General features: G+C 39.7%; 1 protein-coding gene across 1 annotated transcript in view; it reads left to right on the top strand.

Annotated features, from left to right (window-relative positions):
• The window catches only part of ELMO1 (engulfment and cell motility 1), a gene marked incomplete at its 3' end in the record, with an annotated part of 290,561 nt that overhangs the window by 71,348 nt on the left and 201,509 nt on the right, over positions 1 to 17,704 (top strand). Inside the window, exons 5-6 of the mRNA XM_009077801.1 lie at positions 6,813 to 6,863; positions 15,303 to 15,472. Coding sequence (XP_009076049.1) covers positions 6,813 to 6,863; positions 15,303 to 15,472 — 221 coding nt within the window. The remainder of the gene's footprint in view (positions 1 to 6,812; positions 6,864 to 15,302; positions 15,473 to 17,704) is intronic.

The raw sequence follows: 17,704 nt of genomic DNA, 5'->3' as shown, positions 1-17,704 counted from the left end.
GTTTATTTTTGCCTGGTAAATTTTCCAAAGTGTCTCTCCAGCAAAGCTCTGAGTAAATTGCTTGACTGTTTTGATAGGGCTTTTTTCTAAGGGAATTTACATACCTTCATTCCTCTGCATGGTTTGGTTAATGCTTGTGGCCTGCTTTTTAGATGAAAGTCTCCTGCATGTGTTTTGGAAAAAGTAGCCTGTAGCACAGTAAAATCAGAGCTTTGGGAAGGAACAGAATTTGGTGGCAGATAATCATAGAATCAATTAGGTTGGAAAAGACCTCTAAAATTGTCAAGTCCAATCATTAACCTAACACTGCTATGTCTACCACTAAACTGTGTCCCTAAGTGCCACATCTACACATCTTTTGAATACCTCCAGGAACAGTGATTCAACCACTTCCCTGGTCAGCCTGTTCCGATGCTTGGTAACCCTTTCTGTGAAGAAATTTTTCCAATCCAATCTAAACCTACCCTGGAGCAACCTGAGGCCATTTCCTCTTGTCCTATAGATTGTTAATTAAAAGAGACCAACCTTCAGCATGCTGAGCCCTGGGGAACACCACTAGTGACCGGCTGCCAACTAGATATAACTCCATTCATGAATATGCTTTGTGATTGGCCATTGAACCAGTTTTCTACCCAGTGAACAGTGCACCTATCCATGCCATGAGCAGCCAATTTCTTTAGAAGAATCATAGAATTTAAGGGTTGGAATGGACCTTACAGATCATGTAGTCCCAACCCCCCCTGCCATGGGCAGGGTCACCTCCTCACTAGATCAGGTTGCTCAAGGCCTTATCCAGCCTGGTCTTGAACACCACCAGGGTCAGGGAAGCCACCACATCCCTGTGCAACCTGTTCCAGTGTCTCACCACCCTTATAGTAAAAACCTTTTCTCACCTCTAACCTAGACTTTCCCTCCTTCAGTTTGAACCCATCACCCCTTTTCCTGTCATTGCAGTTCCTATGAATGCTGTGAGAGACAGTGTCAAAGGCTTTACTGTCCAGGTGAACAACATCCACTGCCTCTCCCTCATCCACTAAGTGGGTCACCTTGCCATAGAAGGAGCCCAAGTTAGTCAAGCAGGACTTGCCTTTCATAAACCCGTGTTGGCTGGACCTGATCCCCCGGTTGTCCTGTGTGTGTCTCATGATGCCATTCAAGATTATCTGCTTCATGAGGCCTGCAGCTCTCCGGGTCCTCCTTCCAGCCTTTCTTGTAGATGGCTATCACATCTAATGTCCAGTCAGCTGGGACCTCCCCTGTTAGTCCAGACTGCTGATAAATGATTGAAAGTGTCTCAGTGAGCACTTTTGCCAGCTCCACAGTATCCTTGGGTAGATCCATCCAGCCCCATAGACTTGTGTATGCCTAAGTGGTGTAGCAGGTCACTGACCATTTCCCCTCAGATTATGGGAACTTCATTCTGCTCCCTCTCCCTGTCTTCCAGCTTAGGGCACTGGGTACCCCAAGGACAAGTGGTCTTAACATTAAAGACTGGGGCAAAGAAGGCATTAAGTACCTCAGCCTTTTCCTGATTCTTTGTCACTGTGAGTCTCTCCACATCTGATGGAGCCTTCCTTTTGTTGCTAATGTGCCTATAGAAACATTTTTATTGTGTTTTAGAGCAGTAGCCAGATTAAATTGTAGTTGAGCTTTGATCAACTACATAATCTCCCTGCATAATCTCATAGCACTCTTGTAGCCCCCTTGAGTGGGTTGCCCTTTCTGCCAAAGGTCATAATGTCTCCTCTTTTGCCTGAGTTCCAGCCAAAGGTTTTTGCTCAGCCAGGCTGGTCTTCCCCACTGGCTTGTCTTCCAATAGCCTACTTCTGTGCCTTTTAATTTCCTTCTTGCAGAATGTCCATCCATCCTGAACTCCTTTGCCCTTCAGCACTGCCTCCCAAGGGACTCTGTCAACAAGGCTCCTAAACAGGCCAAAATCTGCCCTTTGGAAGTCCAAGATGGCAGTTTTGCTGACCCCCCCTCCTTACTTCTTATGAAGCTATCATTTCATGATCACTGTGCCCAAGACAGCCTCAAACCATCACATCACATGCAAGTTCATTTCTGTTCATAAACAGCATGTCCAGCAGGACACCTTCCCTAGCTGGCTCCCTCACCAGCAGTGTCAGGAAGTTATCTTCCACACTCCAGGAATCTCCTATACCAATCACATTCTGCTGTGTTGTATTTTCAGCAGACATCCGAGAAGTCGAAATTTCCTGTGAGAACAAGTGCTAGTGATTGTGAGACTTCTCCCAGCTGCTTATAGAATATTTTGTCTGCCTCTTCCTTCTGGTTGGATGGTCTTTAAGAGACTCCCATCATGACATCTGCCTTAGTGACCTTCCCCCTACTTCTTACCCATAAACACTCAATCCTATTGTCCCCATCACTAAGATCTACACAGTCACAACACTCCCTAACATACAGGGCTACCCCACTGCATCTCATTCCTTACCTGTCCCTTCTGAAGGGTTTATAGTCAGGTAGGTTAATTTTGCTTCAGCTGGTGAAGTTGGAAGTCAGAGGGTCCTAAAATGTGAACACAAGGTGGACTGTCCAGGTATCCTCTACTTCCTGCTGTGTTATGCTCTTTGTGTGTCTGATTGAAAACTCAGCTTGAAAATATTAGCTACTCAATTAGAATAAAATCATCTTGTGATATATATTATACCTTGCTAGATACAGTATTGCAAATGGGATTTATTTGTATCTATAATTTAACTTCTGTCTTAGTCCTAGATAACATTTGTGACAAATCTCTTTTCTTCTTGAGTTTTTTTAGGGACATTTTGGGTAGTACCATTTCACTAGTTCCTTCACTGCTCGGGATTAAGCTTTTGTAATACAGATCAACAGCATGAACAGTATCTACAAACCTCATGTACATTTGAGAAACAGATTAGGAATATCTTGGAAGAAGGTTTTTTAAATTAGTTTTTGTCTTGTTATGGGTTCTTTTTCCCACCGTAGGTGGTGGTGGGCCTTGTCCTGAATGCCAGTGATGCTTATAAGCATGGTTGCCAAAGCTGGGCTGCTGTAATGATATTCTGTTATCCTGGAAAAGAAATCCACAGGACACTGTCCCTAATACTAAACAGATTAACTGTGTGTAAATGCTGTAATTGAAATTAACTGGCATGCTGACTACTGCATCACACAGTTAATGCAGGAAGTCCTCTTGGCTTAATTGTATGTTTATATGCTGTTTCTTGGTATGTGCTTAAGCCATTATTTAGAATAGATAAACAAAATTGTTATTTTTTAATTGGGGAATAGCTAACCCTTTTCAAGTTTTGGCTAGCTTGCTGTGTTAGAGGCTTGATGCTTTGAATGCTTTCAGAGGGAAGGCCTGGGCAGTTTTCCTAAAGCCTTTGTCTAAGTCAGAAGTTCATAAAGTCATAGAATTTTAGGGGTTGGAATGGACATTACAAATCATCTGGTCCCAGCCCCCATTGCCACGGGCAAGGACACCTCCCCACTAGACCAGGTTGCTCAAGACTTCATCCAGCCTGGCTTTAAACATTGCTAGAGTTGTGGCAGCCACCACTTCCCTGAGCAACCTGTTCCAGTGTCTCACCACCCTCACGATAAGAAACTTTTCCCTAAGATCTAACCTAAACTTCCCCTCCTTCAATTTGCACCTGTTATCCCTTGTCCTGTCATCGCAGTTCCTAACAAAGTTGAAGATGAGCTCTCTATCTGTTGTGAGTGTAGTGATTGAGCTTATAGTATAGAGCAGATGTACACACCTTGCTCTGAGCCAGACATGATGAAAGGCTTCGTGTGTGGGCTCTGACAAGCATTGCACCTTTGAGTGCGAGAGCTTTGGTGTTTCAGGTTCATCTTGATGATTAAACAGAAGGACTCCAAAGAAAATGTCCAGTGGTGCTTTTAAAGTGCTCTGTTTGTTCTTTTTCCACTGCTATTTTATGTATAACCTCCTGACACATGGTCACTCTGGAGAATAGTACTTCTCTTCTTTATCCAAATGTGGTATGTGGGGTTCAGCCAGGTTATCAGCTTCCTTTTTTCACTTGTTTTTAAATTCTTCTGACTGTAGAGAAATAGTATATTTTGTAATAAGATATTTTTTCACTTGCTAGCTTGGTTGCAGATTCAGTCTATTCAATCTATAAGTGTCCTTTAATCAGAGATTTATTTTTTGACCTGCATGATTTGCACTATGGAGAGTATATCAGGTTAAGCCAAGTTTTTCTGAGTCAGGGCTTCAGCCTGTGGCAAAACTACTGTAATTGAATGAATTGTGGAGCATGGTTTCAGCTGAAGCAACGACAAAATAATATAATTCGGACTGTGGCTGACAGCTTGCTGCTCCCAAAAAGGGGAGGTATAATTCCTCCTAATGCTTCCCCTGTTCTCTTTCCACCCACCGCTTCCCTGCTTGCAAAGATGTGGTTCCGCAATCTTTCTCGGGTTTGCACTGGTGCTGAATGCTTGCAAAGCTTGTTTCTGTTTATTAACTTGACAGAAAACTCTTTCCTGCTGGAGCTGATTTCTGCCAGGTTAGTGAGTCTGCCCCACAAACAGATCAGTCCAGTGCCAGAGCTGGTGTGAGGTGGAAAAGGAAGCATGCAGGTGGGAGGCAGGAGTACTCAGCTGCTCAGGAAACTCCTCAAGTCTCCGGAGACCACCGTGTAGTCTCCTCATGCTATGCCCAGTATCTCTTGTTTGCAGTGGACGAGGAGTGTTTGCAGAGGTGCTTTTCGTGGCACAGCTGAAGTGGCTTAAGTTGTTAAACCACAAATTCATTTATACATCTGATTTGGTAGTTCATGTTAATTGCATCAGGGGATATGAGAAACTTTAAGCCTGAAGTTATGTTGCTGAAAAGAATAAGCCACTTCATGTGCTCTTGTTTATGTTTAAGAATATTTACTTACTCCAGTGTTTTCATAAAGATGTCAGTGGACTTTGAATTCTGAATGTGATTGGTACAGTTTAAGTTGTTCAAGTGCTGCCTGATTCCCTGGCTTTCATATTTTTGCATGCTGGGGTTTGCTGCATTACAAGTAAAACTCATGGAAGTCTGTGTGTATATGTGTGTTGCATGCACATATTCTGGCCTAACACTGCTAACACTGAGGTCCAGTGGCTTAGTCTAAGTTGTTGATGAAGGTAGGTTTAGCCTGTGCTGACTGTCTGTCCCAAAGCAATTACTTTTATTCAGTTCCACAAGTCCAGGAGGTGGTAACTGTTTAACCCACCACAACTGTTTGTGAAGTGAGTTTGCTTCAACACCGAAGTTAAACCACACAAATGTGCTGTTGCCACTTCATACAGATTCCTTAGACATGATGAAATGTAGCTGGTTCTGGTGCTGTTTTACTACAAGAAAGAAAATCTGGCACTTTGTTAGTGCTGTGGGAAGTCACCCTGTATTTAGCTGCTCACCTTTCTTTGCTCCTCTCTTGAATATAGCCTGGCTGGCCTCGCTGGAGCTGTTCTGGCAGGAGGAGACTGCTGAGGGCTGAGATGAGTTAGCTGCACATGTAGGCAAAGATGCTATAAGAAATCTTTTCCCTTGTACCCCCTGTGTTGTCTGGCACTTCAATTATTTCAGTTAGACTGAAGAAGTCTTTGTGGGTGGAGAGTGATCTTGGAGGTAGCTAGAACCAATCCCACAGACAACTTGGATACCAAGAAAGAGACAATGTACTGAAGTTTTATTTTGGGACTACTTGACCTGGTTTCAGGCAAGATTTATCTGGTTTTAAGCATTTTGGATTTGAGATGTATCAGAATGGGAAGGAGGATGAAATAAATTTGGGAAAATCTGCCTGAGGAGAAATACACCTTTTTTTTTTTATTTTTGGCTGAACACCAGCCTGCAGAAAGCCTACAATGTGGTCTTCAACACAAAAATAGCTCTTGTCTCTCAAACTGTTAGGGATTCCTCCAATTCCTTTGACAAATTGGGGTATCAGCTCATGACAAGCTACTGAACCATCGCCAACATTGTGCCCATGCATTGCATTGTGCCCAATTAGTACCTTTTAGTATGTTGATTGCACTAGGTACCTTATTCTCCTAACCTGTGGTAAACAGGAGGTATGTTGTTGAAAGGGTGGCAGGCTCCCCTGTGTTTACCACAGGGAAAGACCATGCCCATGGGCATTGGCCACAAAGGTGTAAGGATTCTCTAAGTGTACACCATAGCTTATACCATAGCAGCTTTTCATCTACCCATAACTTCAGTTTATTTGAACACATTATGTGAACTTAACCAAAAGAAAAGTGTCTAATACCCCCTCATTCTGCCGGTACTTCTCCTTGAAGGACTTATGGCATGTTTGAACTTTAGTTACTGCTAACAGCAGTGCTTTTTTTACTTTGAGAGAGAATGCAAAGTCGTGGTGGCAGAACTTAGTGGGTAGGTTCCAGTGGTTTAAGTCAGCATGTTCTTGTTATAGAAAATGGAGAGCCAGTGGGATGAATTCTAAATCCTGCAGATGTTTAATGACAGGTTTCAGCAAACTTGGAACTCTTCAAGTATGTACAACACCAGAGCCAGACACCATGGACAGTATATTTCAAAGAAATATTTAAAAGTTGCCAGTGGAAGCTAAACTTTGAAAAACATGAAGTCATTCTTGAAAGGGTTCAGATTTGTTAAGTATCATGTGAACAGCCACCTCTTTGTTGAAGGTAAAGAGGGAAGCTTTGACATGCAGACAGAGAAAACTACTGTTGTTGGTTTAGTATGACGTTGTACTATGGCATTCAGCGAATGCATGTTGCATCTTTTTATGTGAGTCTTAAAGAAAACCTTTTGGATTTTCCTCTTTCAGAATCGTAATGAAATAAAAAATGGAGCCATCCTTCGATTAACAACATCTCCGGTGAGTTACTGTTCTGTTTTTCTCTCCCTTCAAAATGAAGATTTGATTAGTAAATAATTGTGAACTACTGTATGTATTTTTAAGCTTTATCCACAATATACCCAACAATGCTCCTGCAAAGGTTTTGAGTATGGAGGCAGGAGTGATTATTTCTGAGCGACATTTGCTGATAAGGTTGGCACAACTGGGTGTGGTTTTTTGTGTCCCACTTCTCTCCTGCTAAGAAAAGCTTTCATGTCCAAGATTTCTCTGCTTCCCTGCTGACATTGCAGCCTCACTCAATTTGCTCCTTTTCTGCCCCAGAGCTCAAAGCCAGAAGGAAGGGCAGGGATCTGAATCATGGAGAGCTCTGCTGGGCAGCTCAGGTCAGAGCTTTCCTGCTCTTTGGGTTTGTGCTGAGTGAGTAGCAACTGTAATGTTCAGAATTTACCGGTTTTTTTTCTTCCCAACATCATCTCCTTGCCAGCTCCTGAAAAAGCACGGCAGTGTTGCTCTTTTTTCCTGCTGAGTAGAGCAGTACTGTTGCCACATGCTGAAAGCCACTATTAGTCCCAGAAGATGTATGTCTAAGGCAGAAGCAATCCAATTTCTTTCCTGACAAATGTAGTGTGCCATTAAAATAGTTTACCTCTTCATGGTGGTGTTCTAGCTTCTGCAGATTCAAAGCAGTCTTATGAACAAACTCTGCCACCCAGTAGCTTCTTAATACAAAGAGCTTCTCAGCAGCCAACTGGGCAAACACAAGAGATTTCCATTATTCTTTATCATCTTTTTCAGTGGTTATATACAGAGCTTTACAGTCATAAAAATAAACGTCAGTTTAAGACCATAGCTCTGTCAGGGTCTGTGTGTCTCCAGAGTCTCTTGGCATGCGTCACCAGAACAGCCTTGTACATGGGGAAACCACTTGCTGGTGCAGTAAACCCCATTTGGTGGAACTTCCTCAGAAACAGACAGCACCTCCACCAGCTCTTCCCAACCTTTGGGACTTGTTAAGAACAAATATCCGCTTCAGACTTGGGATCTCATGGAACCAAAACAATATCTGTGGTTCATCAGAATCAGTATGGTCCAAACACACTGCATCATTCTTTTGTGTAACCACAGCATGGAGTAACTGCATGAGATGACTCATGGAATCCTCCCTGTCTCAAAATCCACAACCAGTTGCACCATGCAAAACTGAAGAGAGGCTGTGCTGTGACTGATCTGTGGCAATGGTTGTCTGTCTTCATGATCACTTATGCAGTTGGAAATGTGACCTACAAATGCAAAAGAGAAATCTTGGATGTATAGGACTTTCTGTTAATACCTATGGGGGAAGGTGAGGCTTTGCATAGGACTGTGATTTGCTCGTTTTTGTGTGTGATTTGCCTTAGGGTCAGTCAGTCAGGAGAGGGGTCCTTAGGATATTGAGGTATAACCTGTTACTAACCAAGCTGCAGACCACTCTGGCACTGGCCTGCACTTCTAAGTGACTCAGCCACCCTGTTATAAGATAGAAGTCTGGTCTACTCTCTAGCCTTTACTATTGATATTTATCCCTGAACCAGTGCTTATTTTCAAACTTTTGGATTTTTTTTTTCAAAGTTTTTGTTAACTTTTTCCCATAATCAGAGAGGTAGCTTGGAAGGAGGTTTTCAAGGAATAGATTGATTTTGCCAGATTAGAGAGCATTTGTATTCTTTAAATAGATATAAAGCTAAGTTCTGCATGTTCCCACCCTACAGTAGTGTCTTTGCTTTTAAGGTCCTGTCAAAGTGGTCATCATAGCAGTGCCTAAAATAGATTGATTAAAGGCTTTCAAACTGTGGGTTTTTAAACTGCTGACCCACATCATACTTGTCATTTACTCTGCAAAGCTAACAGGCCATCTGTTTCCTTTTTTTTCTCTGAAATTCAGTATGAGAGCAACAGTAGTTGAAGGAGATAATGTGAAGAACAGGCTGCTTGATACACTCCTGCAAAATGGGAAAGATGCTTTCCTAGCTGTTAGAGCTGGGTGGGAAATGTTTTTCTTATCCTGTGAAAAATATTAAGATTCTGAATTTCTCCCCCCTCCTTTTTTTCTTCCTACCCTGCTTTAGTGTAAAGCTGAAACTGCCTTTCCACTTCCCTCCAGAAAAATAAAATAATTCCAAAAAATGCTTTCTGAAAAGGCTGAGGAATTAGTAATGGAGAGGAAAATTGAGACAGGTTAAGAGAAGCCACATATGGATTATGCAGTGTCTGGGATGTGTCCATGTAGTTTCAGAGAGGCCTGAGCTGCCTACTTCTTGGCTGTTGTGTAGGGGGGAAAAAAATCTGTTCTGAACTTCACAAGCCTTTTGAGAAAACTTTTTTTTTTTCTTGAGGAGTTATGTTGACCAGTTCTGAAGACTGCAGGGACTTAAAATGCTTTTCTAGTTCTTAATTTTTATGCAACGTATTACTATGACAGCCAGGAGTCTGTCTGTAGCCATTCACAGTTGAGTGGCCTGAGTCATAGAAAATTGGGTGAGAAGGATGAGATAAAATTTTTTGGGTTCTGTTGTCATCAATCTCTAATTATGTATGGCTTGTGTACCCAGAGTAGGTACTATTAAAGCTTAAAAGGAGTGAGGAAAGGTAGTTTTATCTAGAAGTATTAAACCTGCATTTTTTGGGTTGACTTTTTTGAAATTAGGATTTGAAATCTAACTCTCTGAATCTAAATGTTAAATACTTTCTCTTTTTAAATCTCAAATTTAGATTATTTTGTGTGCATATACAGGGACCTTTTTCTGAAAACCATTGCTAATATCGCAAGGGCAAAACTGCTATTATGTTGTGCTGCTAAATCCATTATAAATGCTTGCCTTGAGAGATTTACAATGTGCCTATTCTCAATTTCTTTGAGCTAAAAGTTTGCAAACGCCAGTCCTTAGGCCTGTTGGGAATTTGAACTGCCTCTTTGTTTCCTTAGGTCTGTTTGCTAAGTTTGTGCAATTCTCTGAAAGGCTGTTTTTTTCTAAACAATGTTATTTTTTTTCCTCTATAAACCGCTCACCACACAGACACTCTGTTTCCTAGGTAACTTGAGTACAGATTGAATTTCTCTCATATTATCTTTGTTCCTATATCATATTTCTTATTTATTTTAACCTCTCCTATCATCTTTCTTACCAATTCTTTGGGCTATTGTGTGTTCTTGCAGTTTTCTGTGACCTGTTTTCCTCCTTTGTCCATTTGCATTTCTGAAGGGACTCATCTAAAGTTTTTTTTGCAACATTTCTTTGTATTTGAACATACATGACAGTTGAAATACCAGGTTGCTATTGTCTATTTTGTGATACCCATACTCCAGTGAATGGTGGGTAGGTGTATAAATGTGCTATAATTACTCCCAATTGTGACACTGATCTGAAAGGACACTTGTGTCCTGCAATGCAGCAAGCAGAGTCCAACCTTTTACGTGTGTGCAACTGCAGGATTCCTTAAATCAAATCCTGCAAGTTTTTTCAAATAACTGATCATTTTAAAAGGATTCTGAAATACTAGGAAAATTACTCTGGAGGGACTGACCAAGATTTGAGAAGCGGCTTGGGTTTTGTCTTTTTATAGATAAAGGTTTAATCTCATGTTTTCAGGCTTCCAAAGGCATATTTTGAATAGTAAGTAGAAAGGATTGTTTTGAATGCAGCAAGAGGAAAAGATACTTAAAAGTCATTGAGAAGTGGCTATTGATTACATAAACTTGTTTTAGGCATTTTAGCATAATACTCATGGCTATGCATTTGTAATGTTTTCGTCACTGATTTAGTACATGACATCACCATTTTCCTGTTTCTGTGTCCTTAACTGCATATAGTGATTCCATAGAACAGCTCTAGGTATTACATCTGTACAGGGCTTTAGAGTTAGAAATTGTGATCCAATATTCATGTAAAAAGCTGCTAACAATTAGTGTATTTACTAATTAAAATGGAATCTCATTGCTTACCTGGCATCAGACACTAGTTGGCCGTGATGGGTCTGTTGAATCTGGTATGCATACAATGATGACTATGTAATGTATCCAGTCCTCCATTGCTCTCTCACATACATGCAGTTGTAGATGAAGTGGCAGTAACGATCCAGGAACAGGCAGCAGTTTAAACCACCATGGTGCTTCAACACTGAGTAATTTAAATTAAACCACAGAAATGCACCTGTTTAGTTAGTACAGAACTGTATTTGGTAGTTATTGATGGTCTGTATGCCCTTTTTCTTGTAGAATGTTGATTAATGTGACTAACTTATCTACAAGGAAGTCCATAATATTCTATTTGCTTTTTGCAAAGGATAAAGAAGACAACTGATTACATAATGCAAAACAGCAATTTAAATCAATGGTCCAAATGTCTTCTATAGCACATTCATATTTCATAGCAGTTACATTTGGATCTGTGTCCTTGCTCTTGTCCTTGCTTTATTTTGTATTCCGTACAGAAACCCTGCATACATCTGGTTAAATAAGTTGCTTTCAAAGTTTGCACAAAGTATTCAGTGGCAGAGAAATGATAATTTGATCAGTAGAATCCCTTGTTAGGATGATCTTGGGATTCCTAACCTCCAAATGGCTATTTGAGTCTCTAAGTAAGTTACATCTTGGATTGAGGTCATTAGTTTTCTCTTTAAGCTGACAATCTCATCAAGCTGCTCCTTTTAAGCACTGCTACTCCCTAAGGGCCAACCTTTCTGGATGTCCTTGGAGCAAGTCGTTTTAAGACTAGACATGCAGCTTATGCCACTTGACAGCCTTTTGAAATGCTAGGGCTTCAATAGCACACATTTTACAAGCTTTCTTTCTTCCTTCCTTTCTAAACAGAAGAGCAGTTAATTCTGCTTTTCGTTTACTTGAGCAGCCGTTTCTGTTAATTCCCTCTAATGGTTCTCAGTTGTGAAGCTTTTTATATATATATTTATTCTTACCTGAATGATATTTCGGTAAGAGTACAGACATGGCAGCCAGCTCTGCTATTGCTTTAATGAGCTGTTCTCTCTGTCCATCCACTGATGGCTTGTAAATCATTAAAATAGCTCCCTGGTAAGCACTCGGAGCATATTTCTTCTGGGTTTCATTTTTTAATGCAGTCATAAGTGAGCTGTACATTCCATAAGCACATATGAGTGCTATGGCAACAAGAACTAGGAGGCTTCTGAGAACTGCATGGTATTCACTGGAGCAATATTTTCACCCATCAGGCATTTGGGATGACAATAGCCAACATGGCTTTTGTCTGTGTTGCCAGTGAGACATGTACCAGCACTCTTGCTGAGACAAATATTTGTTTACCCATTTAATCAAGATCTTCTCTAGCATTGTCTATTCTTTTCTCTTGTAATAGTAGAAGGAGCAAGGTTTATTGGATGCTGTGTCTTGCAAAACTTGTTTAATGTAAGAAAACTGCAGCCATGTGTAAACTCTGCTGACGGAACATTACATAGGCAGGTAAAGCCTATTGTGTTAGTAAGCACTCTTTTACATGCTTAAAATGGAGTTAAACCATTTTTGTAGCATGGATTTCTGTGCTCTGTAGGGGGTACAAAGCTGTCTATGATCTAAGATAATATTTTGGTTTTAGTGTGGTGAATTTCAAAGCTCTCACTGACTTGGGAGGAAAGAGGATTATGTGCCTCTGTTGATAGGTTGGTCCCACTCACGCTGCTGTTGTGCAGTGTAGGTGAGCTGTTAATGTATGACACTGTGCTGGTGTTCTCAGTTTTGGTGAGAGGTAGGGTTAGCTCTTCCCATGATTAGTATTGAATGGAAATCTAACTGGAGTGGCAGCAGCAGTTTACTAGCCCCAGGTGTTTATCCTGGGGGCAGGAATCTTGTTTAAGAGAAGTTGAATTTGACCATAAATAATCTGTTGTCAATGTGTATGAAGATGAGACATTGTTTACACGTGAGTTTTTGGTGTGATGTGAAGGGGTTTGGAGGAGGATGTTCTCCTGGCTCAACTTACATGTTTGTTCTTGCTTCCTGCTGTGCTACACAGGCAATTACAGAACACATCTGTTTGGCCACAGCTGTGCTGCCCAAGGTTTGCCCATTCAGACTTGTTGTTTGAGCAGCTCAGGAGGGCTGCTCAGTCACTCTGAACCAATTGTTTTGCTCAACTTTCCTATTTGTTTCATTTGAATGGGTCCAGGAGCTTTCAGAGGACTCAATTCCCATGACAAGCTGGAAGAACTGTATCCTTCAGTAGGCAGATAGTGAGGGTGGTAACTTCCCAGAGCTGTGGTAGGTAGGAGAAGGCATGTGTACAGATCTTACTGAGTTTAAGGTTAGATTTGAGCAACCATTTCCAAAATCAGGAGAATGTATTTGCCATAGCAGTATTAAAGATTTTCCAGAGTATTTCTTTTCTGAAGTGGGCAGGAATTCAGACATAGCATGCATTCTGAGTACAGTAATCTTTTACTGATGCTTTGCATCCCTGAGTCTTCCTGAGTTGTTGTAGTGGGGAGTCTAGAGTAAGAAATGGCTCCATGAAGGAGGTAATTTTTTAAGGTAGGAGTTGACTGTTGATCTCTTGGTTCAGGTAATAATAATGAGTATAATATAATAGTATGTATAACAGTATAACGAGAATTTTTGTTCTGATTACACAAGAGTACTTTAGCAAAGCTTTCTTCACCCACTCTGATGAAGGCAAAGAGTTTGAGGAAATATTTTGTGGTCGTCCTAGAAGCTGAAAGTTAGTGGTATCTATTTTTACTTCTTCCATGGACTTTGGCAAATGATTTATGTTACCACCTGCTTGAGTTTGAGAGAATATTCTTTTAGTACCATTTGGGCAGACATTGCCAGTTAGAGAGACTGTATAAGCCATTGTTTCCACATTATAACTCAACCCATTGATAGAGTAGGTAACTTCTAGAGCTAATGTAGCTGCTATGGCTGCACCACCCTATACTTAAGGCATAAAATATCTTAGGACTAAGATACTCTATTTCTTTTCAATGCTGTCTTAACTGAAGATGTTAACCATAGTCATACTAACTGGAAGGTATTTCCTCCCTGTATATTCTCCTTACCACATAGGCTCTGGCTAAAGGTTGATCGGTGACCATATATTCATTTTTCCTTTGTAAAAATGATAAGTAACAAACCTTGCTAGTCTTGGAGGATGCTATAACATTAAATTTGTTCATGTTTTTTAATCAATCAAATTTATGTAGTTAGGAATCTGTAGCTGTGTTTTTCCTGGGTTCCTTGATTTTTTATTCACTTGCACTAAAAATGACTGCTATCTCAGAATCTTGATCTGCAGAGATGACCATCTCTGTGAAGAGTATATTCATTACTTGAACAGAAAAGGAATTGTCTGTCAGCACAACCTTTTCTTCTATATTTCTTCTCCAGCTGAGAAAGAATAAGCATCATCTCAGAGAAAATAACTCAGCAGAATTTACATTTAATTTGTTTTCCTAATGACACATAGCCGCTCATTAACCTTTCATTTGGTGGCAGGTAAGAAATGAATTTTAGGAAATAGAATTTTGTGCATATTTCTGTATACAGAGAAGATTATTTTTCTAAGGAAAGTATCTTCTAGCTAGCTATTAACTGAAGCTTTTGGGTATTCTATTCAGGTAAGTGAAAGCATCAAATTGGAAACGTGAGATGTATTTTAAAGTATGTGTATGGCTAAAGAGAGAGACAATTTCATATGCATTATTTAAATATTTCTTTAGCTTTTTATCGTCAGTGTTCATTTTATATTTCATTGTCTCATCCTCTATTTGAAACATTAATGGACAGCATAGCCTAGCATATTTGGATATTGAACTTGCATAAAGATGTATGACAGATAATATCATAGTATTATGTGGGAAGTAATTACTCCTATGCTCCTTGTTAAAAGAGTATATGAGGTTTTGAACTGTCTGTGAATAAAAGGAAGAGGGGGAGGAAGGAGCAGAAGGCCTGAAGCTGGTCTGTATTGATATATCCTGATTAGGACAGTATATGGTCTTCATTGTTAAAGGTCATAAGAAGTGTGTGAACTGAGTAAGCGTTGACAGGAAAAAAAAGTGCTGCTGTTATTATACTGGGATTGTCTGATGCAATTTGTTTTATTTTCATTTCTACTTTATTGATGTAACACATAAGCTCTTCCAGCCAAAGGCTGTCTTTTATAATGCTTACATTTTGCCTGAGACAGTGAGATATCTATCTGTTGCTCAGTTAATGATTCTGCAAGAATCCAAATAATTCTGGGTAATAATGCAGTAATACACAAGTAACATACTTTTATAAAAGTAATTTGTGTTTGAGCTACTTCACAATTTCTGAGCATGGAAGTGCTAAGTATCACTAATATTAAATATGGCCATTGTTCTTGCTTACACTAATGTTTTATTAATGATTTTCATTGTAACAAAAACTTTTTTGTTGTTTTTGTTTTGTGTGATTTGCATCTCTCTTAGGCTCAAAATGCACAGCAGCTCCATGAGAGGATCCAGTCTTCTAGTATGGATGCAAAGTTAGAAGCACTGAAAGACTTAGCCAACTACTCACGGGATGTTACATTTGCCCAAGAATTTATAAACCTAGATGGCATTTCCCTCCTAACGCAAATGGTTGAAAGTGGCACAGAGTAAGTATTCTGCTTAAACTCTGATGTTCCTTCCATATGGGGTGATTTCTTGCTCACTTTCTGAGTGCCCAAAGTATTTTTGTGTATAATTTCAAAGACTGTATAAAATAAAATAAAATATCTGAAGAGTTCCGGGCTGCTAGGGTAGTATATTAATTAAAATGAGAATATTTGTTTAATTTATTCTAACAATAGGCTGGTGGGGACTGGGGGTGAGCAAAGTAGAAAGTTACAAGTACCCTCTGGGGTGTAAGGTTTTGGGGGACTGGTCCTACTTTCTTCTCTACCTGTTGGTATTTTGATAAATCCTTCATAATATATTTAAATTTTGATATTTAAGTGATGTTATCTGAAAACTGTGTTTTAAATTTCACCTTAATGAGAACATGTGGAGTAAAATCCACTCATAAAAAGTGCTTTGCTTATTTCCATTTTTTATTGTTTTAATTCTGGTTGGTTTTTTTCAAATGGCAGTGGTTTTTTTTGTTATGAAATTGAAAGTTTACCTCTGAAAATACACTTACTCTTTACTAGAACACCTTACCAAATTTCACTGTTGATGTAATTCAGAACCATGTTCCTGAGTAAGTGTCCATGGGCCTAATATGGAGGGTGCAACAGAAAAGTATCCACTGTACTGTTGCACTATTAAATTATGTTCTAACAGATTGTGTTTCCAGTAGGCTTTTGCTTTCAAGTAAGAGTTTTAGTGCTTTGCAGTGTCAGCCTCTACTACAGTAGTCAAGTCAACAATACCCACACCTTTTCCTAAGAGAAAGAAAATGCTCTGAAAGTAGCTCTCTTATTCATTGGTGGTGTTCAGTCTTGTGGGCCAGACTGAAAATCAGTCCAAATCCCCTCACAAATGTACACACATTCCCTTTGATTTGCAGAAGTAAATAGTGTTAGGGGGTAAAGTAAAACTAGCAAGTGGTCTTTGAAATGGAACACAAATGGTCTGTGAAGGTCTTGTACAAAATATACTGGGGATTTTCCACAGAAAAATTAACTACTTTTTAGAATCCATTAGTCCTTAGATTGAGCAATGCTCTCACCGATCCCTACCTCTTATGTGGTCAATGGTTTATTGGACTCCAAGTCCTTATTGCCTAACTACAGCTATATACTAGATTTCCAATAGCTCATAGTTTCATCTAGAGCATTTTGGGGTTATGGTCTTTATTTTTTTGCAGCGATGTGGTCTGTGGCACATGTCACATGTTATGCCACTTTAAAAAAAAATGCTTCTGGTTCTCAGATTTGTCAACCTGTCTTATATTCACATAATATTTGTTGTTTAGGGACCAAATTAAAAGCAAAGATAAGTTTAAGTTGATGTAAACATATGTATACAGTTATTGTACTACTTAAAAAATGAATGGACAGGCTCACATGTGCCTATGAAGATTGGAATATACGCAAATTAAAAGTCACTGCCTCCATGGTTTATTTTATCATGACTTTATTTAGTTGAAATGATTTAACTTATTACACTGTGGAATGTATTAAACTAAAGCACTTTATTTTCTAATGAAACAGACATTCACATATTTTACAAGCATTTTTTTAGCTGCACCGAGGCTAAAGTAAATGCTCTACTCACCCTTCAGATGTGTTTGTACTACTGTTTTGTAGCTGTGGGATGGGCCAAGCTGTAGCAGACTGATCTGGATTGAAAATAACTATTTGGGAGGGAAACTACTTAAGCCAGCACCACTGTTGAAAGAACTGCTCAGCAAATTACACCCTAGTAATATTTCCTGGCTGAAGGTATACGTTTTCAAGCCACACACCAGGCTTGTAAACTGGACATATGAGCAGAATAGATTGCCTTGCTTTTAATTTTATTTTTGAAGTGGCTTGCATTTGGAGGAATTTAATTTTTTTCTTTTTGGCTGATGTAATGTGTCACCAAATATGCATTGATCTATCTACCTGTTTAATCTATTTATCAGTGCCTGTGGAAAGAAATGCTCTCTATTTTGGGTGCTGAACAGAGACTCAGACTGTGAGAATTTCCAGCAGCTTCACATGTTGTCTCACTATTCACTGCAGACTTTTTCGTGTTCAGCAGCCTAGATGTTCTGCAGCTTCTGAGGGTGTATGCAGGTCAGGTTTTTCCAAGTCTGGTTTTGCAAAGGGAGTTATAAAGCAAGGGCATCTGCACTATGCTATGCTGTATATTCCTTTCTGCTTTTATACTGTGCATCACTGACTGATGAGTGCATATTT

Source organism: Acanthisitta chloris, unplaced genomic scaffold (genome assembly GCF_000695815.1).
Source record: "Acanthisitta chloris isolate BGI_N310 unplaced genomic scaffold, ASM69581v1 scaffold727, whole genome shotgun sequence".
Lineage (NCBI taxonomy): Eukaryota > Metazoa > Chordata > Aves > Passeriformes > Acanthisittidae > Acanthisitta > Acanthisitta chloris.
Note: the sequence above shows the minus strand (reverse complement) of the source record. Positions and strands in the feature narration are given on the sequence as shown.